Source organism: Chaetura pelagica, unplaced genomic scaffold (genome assembly GCF_000747805.2).
Source record: "Chaetura pelagica isolate M959 unplaced genomic scaffold, ChaPel_1.0 scaffold114, whole genome shotgun sequence".
Lineage (NCBI taxonomy): Eukaryota > Metazoa > Chordata > Aves > Apodiformes > Apodidae > Chaetura > Chaetura pelagica.
Window position 1 is genome coordinate 105,376 of NW_009952968.1, and position 7,356 is coordinate 112,731.

Genomic DNA, 7,356 nt, shown 5'->3' on the forward strand with positions numbered 1-7,356 from the left:
TCCATCCATCCATCCATCCATCCATCCACACACCCAGCCATGTTCATCCTTTTCTGAAATATCCATTCATTCATCTATCTACAAACCAATCAACTTGTCATCCTTCAAACAATCTTTCTTCTCCTTATCATATCCATCCTTCCCTCTATCCACCCCTCCAAACCTGCTTTCTCCTCCCCAAATTATGCATCCATCCATTCATGTTCTATATCCAATGGATCCTACTTGTCAATGTATCCATCTACCCATTTATTCACCATTTCACCCACCCATCTGTGTTCATCCTCTTTCCCAATGCATCCATTCATCCATCATTTCACCCATTCTTCCATCCATCCATCCATCCATCCATCCATCCATCCATCCATCCACCAAACCATCCATCCATGTTCTTCCTTCTCCCCAGTGTATCCATTCTTTCATCAATCCATCAATTTTTACACCCAGCCAGCCTCCCCACCAGCCTCCCCCTCTTCCCCTACATCCACTCATGCAACCTTGACTCCACCAAGCCCATCCATCCACCCTGTCCCCCTCCTGCCCCCCTCCCTCAGGGCACCCCCAGCTGCCTCCCATGGCACAGGGCTGTGCCCATCCCTTGCTCACCATTGGAGTTGTAGCCTCGGCACTGCCGGATGGGGTTGCCGTGCCGGACGTCCTGCCGCCGGCTCCGCCTGTGGAGAGGTGGGAGGTGAGTGGGGCAGCCTGGGGACAGAGGGGTCCTCTGCTGCTCACCCTGGCCTCCTGTACCTCTTGGAGGAAGCAGAGTAGCGGGTGCAGGCGGTGCCATCCCAGGCACAATACGGGTCCCGGGCCAGGCAGCAGTCAGCACAGGCTTCCCCGTACACGTCGCAGCGGTGCTGGGGCAGGTGGGTCACTCCTACGGCTGAGGACACGTACAGCTGTTGCTGTTGGGGGGACAGAGGACAGGGTGAGATGTCACCTCATCCTCACTCTGCAAGGAGTTCCTAGAATGAGCTGCAGCCTCCCAGTACTGGGAGCCACCCGGTAGCACCAGAGTTAGGTCACCCTGGGGACACCTGCTCTGATGCTGTGGTGATGCTGGGCAGTGCCGCAGCAGGGCCGGTGGTGGGACCTGCCTGGCCCCCTGGCATGTGCTGTGACTCACCCTCTTGGAGGAGATGGTCATTGTCTTGATGGATGCTGGCACCTAGAGGGGAGCAGAAGCAAAGGAGATGGAGGGGTGACCAGCTGGTCTGATGCTGCAGTCCAGGGTGCACACCCCAGATCCCTTGCAGGCAGCTGGGCTGGGCAGGGGCAGGCAAGGGGAGATGTGAGGGGGTAGGAGGACCAATGCTTGAGGTCCATCCAGAGCCAGTCAAAGGGTGGCTGGTGTCCCAAGAGGCTGGGTGGCTGGGTTGAGGACAATCAGCAGAGGGTGGAGGACAGGACCACCCTTACCTTGAACACCTCTATCTCTTCAAGCATGAGCTCCTCTGTCTCCATGTCATCCCGGGGGAGCACAATGACCTTTTGCACAGTGCCCCTATCTGCAAGACACCACAGCACCGGGCGCTCAGTGCCACCTCTGGGCACCCGTGCCCTCCCTTCCTGAGAAAGGGGTCCCTGCTGGGGCTGGGGGAAGGAAGAAGCCCCCTGTGCCCAACCCCATCTCTCCTGCTGCAGTGGGTGGTTGTGCCTGGGGTGTGGCATAATGGCCCAGGTCGCTGCATGTGGCTAGGGACTGAAATCACCCAGGGCAGGGAAGGGACAGCAGTGGGGATGGGTGCCAGGACAGGGGAAGGACGAGGATGGGCCTCAGGATAGATGTGCATTAGAGCAGAGGAAGCACCAGGCTGGCTGATGGTGCCCCCAGGAGGGCACTAGGGCTGGGGAAGAACAGGATGAGATGCTGCTGCCTCTTGGATGGGCAGCTGGGCAGGGGAAACTCAAGGCTGGATGATGGTGGTCTTAGGATGGGCAACAGGAAGCACAAGGCTGGATAGCAGAGCCTGAAGGATGGACCCCAGGGTCAGGAAATTAAGAGGCTGGCTCCTGGGATGGGCACCAGGGTAGGGACAGGACCAGGCTGGATGGTGACATCCCAAGGATTCCCATGGTATCATGCTGGATTGCTGTCCATGGGGACAGTAACTGGGGAAGGAATAGATGGGATGGTGGGGTCTGTGGGATGGGCACCAGGGCAGGGGAAGGACCAGGCTGGAACCTTGAGGAGGGGCAGGGATCTCAGGGGGGGTCTCAGCCCCTCACCCCGCTCCAACATGGTGGAGGCCACCGTGCTCTGGCCAGCCCTGGTGGTGGCCGTGCCCTCCGGGGCCGCGCCGGAGCATGCTGCGTTCCCCGCGGTGCGCGGCGTGGGTACCTGTGCCCAGGAAAAGCACCTCATAGCGCCCGTCTGCCGCGTCCACCTGGTCGACGGCCACGGTGGTGAAGCGGTAGTTGACGTTGGTGCGCACCACCAGCGGCTGGCGGTGGGTGGGGTAGACGGAGTGGTACATCAGCGGGTGTGAGCGCATGAAGTTGATTACTTCATCAGGGTAGTCCTTGGTCGACTTCATGGATGGGGTGAAGGTGCCCCCTGGGCACTGCAGCACAAACATAGAGTCATAGAATAGTCTGGGTTGGAAGGGACCTCAAAGACCACCTAGTTGCAACCTCCCTCCATGGGCAGGTACACCTCCCACTACACCAGGTTTCTCAAAGCCCCAGTCAACCTGGCCTTGAATGCTTTTAGGGAGGGAACATCCACAGCTTCCCTGGGAAACCTGTTCCAGTGTCTCACTATGTTCAGTGAAGAAATCCTTCCTAATGTCTAATCTAAATCTTCTGTCTTCCAGTTTAAAACTGTTACCCCACATCCTATCATTCTGTGCCCTTACTAGAAGTGCCTCTCCATCTTTCCTGTAGCTCCTTCAGACACTGGAACGTGCTCTAAGTTTCCCCAGAGCCTTCTCTTGTCCAGGCTGAACAACCCCAGCTCTCTCAGTCTGTCTCCATAGGAGAGGTGCTCCAGCCCTCTGATCACCACCCAGTCTCAGTGACCTGGTACCAAGGCAGCGGTCTGAGCTCCCCGCTCTGTGAATCACTGGGGCTACTTACAGTGCCTGGCCGGGGATAGGGCATTTTGCCTGTGTAGGGCATCCACTGGTAGTTGGGTCCCTCCTTGTGGGCAAAGGGCCCATTGAAGACCATGCGGATGTCGGCCATGGAGTAGACGCAGACGGCAGAGCCCTTGAAGACCGATCTGAGAGGAAGGACATGCTGCCACCCTCTGGCTTGGAGTTGCCGGCCACTGAGGCATCATCAGGACCCCCACCCAGCTGCAGATCCCCCCTCTGCTGCCCCATGTCGGGAGGGTCAGAACTCACCCCGAAGCGGAGAACACAGCGTAGATAACAGGGTTCTTGGTGTCCTGTGTCTGCTGGATGAAGACGTCCTCTTAGGACAGAAAGATGGAGGTGTCACCATGGAGGAGGTGGACAGGGACTCCCCTCACACCCAGGGACCCCAGAGCAGGGGGGAGAGCAGCTCCCCATGGGAGGGGTAAGAGGTGGGGGCCAGCAAAGGGGTCCCCATCCCTCCCAATCAGACAGAGCACCATGTAACCTCCTCAGGGTGTCCCCCAAGCCCATAGGGGTGCAGAAGGCTCCTGTCACCCCCCTTGCCCACTCACGGAGCTCATCAAAGTGTGTCTCAATCCCATCGGGTCCTGGCACAGAGCAGACGAGCCGGGCCTTCAGGAAGGTGCTCCACTTGTTCACGAGGCAGCAGTGGCCCCCGTCGTCATTCTGCAGTGGAAGGACCCCTGCACTCAGCCCTTCCTGCACCCCTGCCTGCTCCCTGCCCACCCAACGCTCCACCTACCAGGCAGATGCGCCCAATGCGGGAATAGACCCCCGGGCTCAGCGGGGCATCAGCCGACTTCTCTCGGAAGAAGAAGTAGAGCTTGTCATCGTTCCTCTCACTGCTGTCGGGGATGAGCTGGGCACGGACAAAGGCTGGATCTGGAACAGCACAGCATGGCACCATAAGCCCAATGGCACCCCTGCCCTGTGCCACAGCAGAATGCTGAGCCCCTCTCTCCTCCTCCATTGTCCCACTCTTGGAAAAGCACTGCCACGGTTGCAAGGTGAGAGCTTTATCTGGACCAGGGCTGCAGACATAAGCTGAGGAATCAGATCTCTCTTGTGGTCATTGGTGCTTTGTGAGGGGCTTGGAGCATCCCTGAGGTCCACAGGGTGGAGAGTAACTCTATTAGAAAGGTGGTGGGAACTGGTTTTCCCCCTCCCCAGGGAGGAACCACACAGCCTGGAAGCTTCTCAGGAAGCTTCTCCCTGCCATCCATCAGGCAGTGCCCAGCCTGTGCTGACAGCTCCCCCTCTTCGGGTTACCGCCCCGCCGGCTCCCTGGCCCGGCAGGTCCAGCCCATCTGCTCAGCTCTGTTTACTCAGCTGCTGCCCCGCAGGCAGGGGTCCTCTGAGGGGGCAGGATGAGCGCTCAGGGTCACTGATCGCAGGCGACACGGTTGACATCTCAGCCCTGCAGAATCCCACGCACGGACTCCGGCAGAGCTGGCCCCATCTATCACCAGCTAGCTGCTCCCACCACCCAACAAAGCCCTGAGGATGTCTGTCACCAGGCCCTATACAGATATCCCTCTGCTCTTCTGCCTAGATTTCCATCCATCCATCCATCCATCCATCCATCCATCCATCCACCCATTCATCATCCACCAAGCTATTCATCCACCCATCCCTCCATCCATTATCTGTCCACCCATCCATCAACCATTCATCCATCTATCCACTTTTGTATCGACCATGCACCCACCCATGCACCCACACATCCATGCCACATCACCACCCATCCACCTGTCCATGCTGGCTCCTGTCTCTGCCCTAGGAGAAGGACACAGCATGACACAATAGGTCCCATCCCTAGGGCTAGAGCCATGGAGTTCCAGTGACACCCCAAAACCCACCGTTGAGCCAGCGTGAGTTGTACTGGTCTGTCCTCATGGCCGTCTGCTTGCCCATGGTGCGGAAGATGGCTGCATCCGTGCCCATGAAGTCAATGTAGACACCAGCATAGAGCTCTTCATCTGCAGATGACAAAGATCAGCTGGGGCCCCCCATCTAGTCCCATCCACCCACCCTCTCACACTGCCCTGGGTTCCATCCAGCCCCAGCTCCAGCCAGTAGCCACCACGCAACTGCCTGTGGCCATCGCAGAATTCTCAGGAGGCTGGGACTGGTCTATAAGCAGGACCACCACCTCCACTGGGCCAGGTGGCCAAGGTCTGAGCATCCTGGTGCCCAGTCACCTGCCCAGCTGGAGTGGGCAGGGCAGGAAATGGAAGGAGCCCAACTCCTGGAGGATATTTGGGCAAGGCAGGAAGATGTAGGGAGCAGCTGTCCCACCTTGCTTGCATGTTCCCTCTGCCCACGCAGGCAGCACCAGCCCTAGAGAGCTACAAGACTCACTTATTAACGCAGAGACGGTGTCAACTTTGGGATCATAGGAACACTTCCCCTTGCCTGACTCCAGCTTGTCTGGCTCCAGGTAGAAGATATAATCCTAGAAAAGGATGTAAACAGAGGAGCTGGTTAGACTTTCACCCCTCCATCCTCATGGCACCTTCTGAAGCCCATCAGGAGAGGCAACCTCCTCTGAGATGGAGCTCATTAGTGAGGATGGATGCAGCTGGATCACACCAGGGGTCTGCTGGTCTCCTGAGAAGATGAAGCCCCTATGAGCTACTCCTCTGACATTGCTGCATGCTTCTCCATGCCTTCCACTGCTTGGACACTTGGCCAAGATGCCAGGCTGAAATGGAGCATCCGTCCCCAACATCCACTTCTGGGCAAACATCTCCTTCTGGCCATGTCTTCATTCCGCTGGATCTGCCTTGCATCGCCGCTTGGCCGGCTCCAGGTCACACTGCTCCAGGGGCTTCAGCAGGCAGGGTTTGGCCAGTGGTACAGCTCAGCTGTCGGACCCACCGTGCTCCTCTCCCCAGGGCCCATTCTCCAGTGGGCTCCACCAGGACACCATGGCAGTGAGATGCTGTGGCTGCTCCATGGGATTTGCCCCACACCATTAGGAGCTGTGTCCCCACCATCACCTTGGCTGCAGCCATCCCTGGCAGCATCATGCATCCCCAGCCAGGGGAGAGACCCACACAACCTTCAGAGATGCACACAAAATCCTCTGGGACACCCCAGCCCCAGAGATGGACAGGGCCATGCTGCCATCATCCCCATCTCCACACTGTGCCACCTCCACCACTGTCACCAAAGCTGCTGCTTGCCACCAGCCCTGCTCCTGAGCTGGGCAAACCCTTCACAGGGACAACCTGGCGCTCCAGGGCAGCCCTAGTCCCAGCAGCACTTTCTCACTCGCCTGGCTGGGACACCCACAAGCTGATGCCAGAGTCAACATCCAGCTAACACCTCTCCAAAGGCACCAGAGCTGCTGGAAAGCTGGTGCCAGCAGCCCCCAGGGAGCCCCCACTCAGGGCATGGCAAACTGCACCAGGGAGCTTCTCCCTGCAGGTGCTGGAGACAGATCTGTCAGAGAGGGAGGAACTGGGAAGGTTGTACTGGTAACGGCACCTCCCTCCAGCTGGGGAAGGCAGCAGCAGGAGGTGCCTGCAGCCCTGTGCCCACCTACTACCCACACTCGGAGCCAGGGCAGGGGGGGAGCCCCAGGCTGCCACAGGGTGCCCACGCCCCACGTGCTCCCCAGCCCACGCACTGACCCACGTTAGTCTGGAGGGGAGAGGCTCGAGGGTGACACTGTCAGGGGAGGGGGATGCTGTCGCCTCCCTGAGCCCACTTGCTGGCTGAGATGCACGAGCCCCTCGTGGTGCATGGTGAAGCAGAAGCTCAGTGATGTTTCTGTAGATCCTGCCAAAACACATCGCCTTGGCAGCCTCCCCTGAGCTATTCGGAGCTCCATGGCTCTGCCGGACACATGGCCCCGCTTCCAAGGGACACAGCAAGTCTGGAGCTGGGAAAACCAGCAGTGGGACAGTGGGAGCCACCATCCCTGACAGTGTTCCCCACGACAGGACTGTACATGGCCTGGGAGAAAGGAGTTAGTGAGAGAAAGAGAGTGGAGATGCCAGGCCGGCGGCCAGAGGATGCTGTGCCAGGAGGGAAGGAGATGGCAGGGATGCCCACGGCACGGGGTGGGAAACATGCCAGTGGGAAGGAGAAGGAGCCCGTGGCTCTGGTGTGTCCCAGGGGAGAGGTGGGCACGGCTGAGCGGGCTCCCAGACCGGTTCCCACCTTGCTCTGTGCTGGTCTCGGGCTGAGGGGGCTGTCGGTGGATCTGCTTTCAAGGCCTCCTGGCTGGCTGGAAGGAAACCCC

The 7,356-nt window shown here is 59.0% G+C and overlaps 1 protein-coding gene across 1 annotated transcript in view; it reads right to left on the reverse strand.

Moving 5' to 3' along the window:
- Window positions 1-7,356, reverse strand: part of SEMA3F (sema domain, immunoglobulin domain (Ig), short basic domain, secreted, (semaphorin) 3F) — an 18,742-nt gene that overhangs the window by 3,460 nt on the left and 7,926 nt on the right. The window contains 11 exon segments of the mRNA XM_009995821.1: window positions 607-674; window positions 751-908; window positions 1,130-1,171; window positions 1,423-1,511; window positions 2,345-2,567; window positions 3,082-3,226; window positions 3,351-3,420; window positions 3,656-3,770; window positions 3,847-3,986; window positions 4,964-5,083; window positions 5,466-5,559. Coding sequence (XP_009994123.1) covers window positions 607-674; window positions 751-908; window positions 1,130-1,171; window positions 1,423-1,511; window positions 2,345-2,567; window positions 3,082-3,226; window positions 3,351-3,420; window positions 3,656-3,770; window positions 3,847-3,986; window positions 4,964-5,083; window positions 5,466-5,559 — 1,264 coding nt within the window.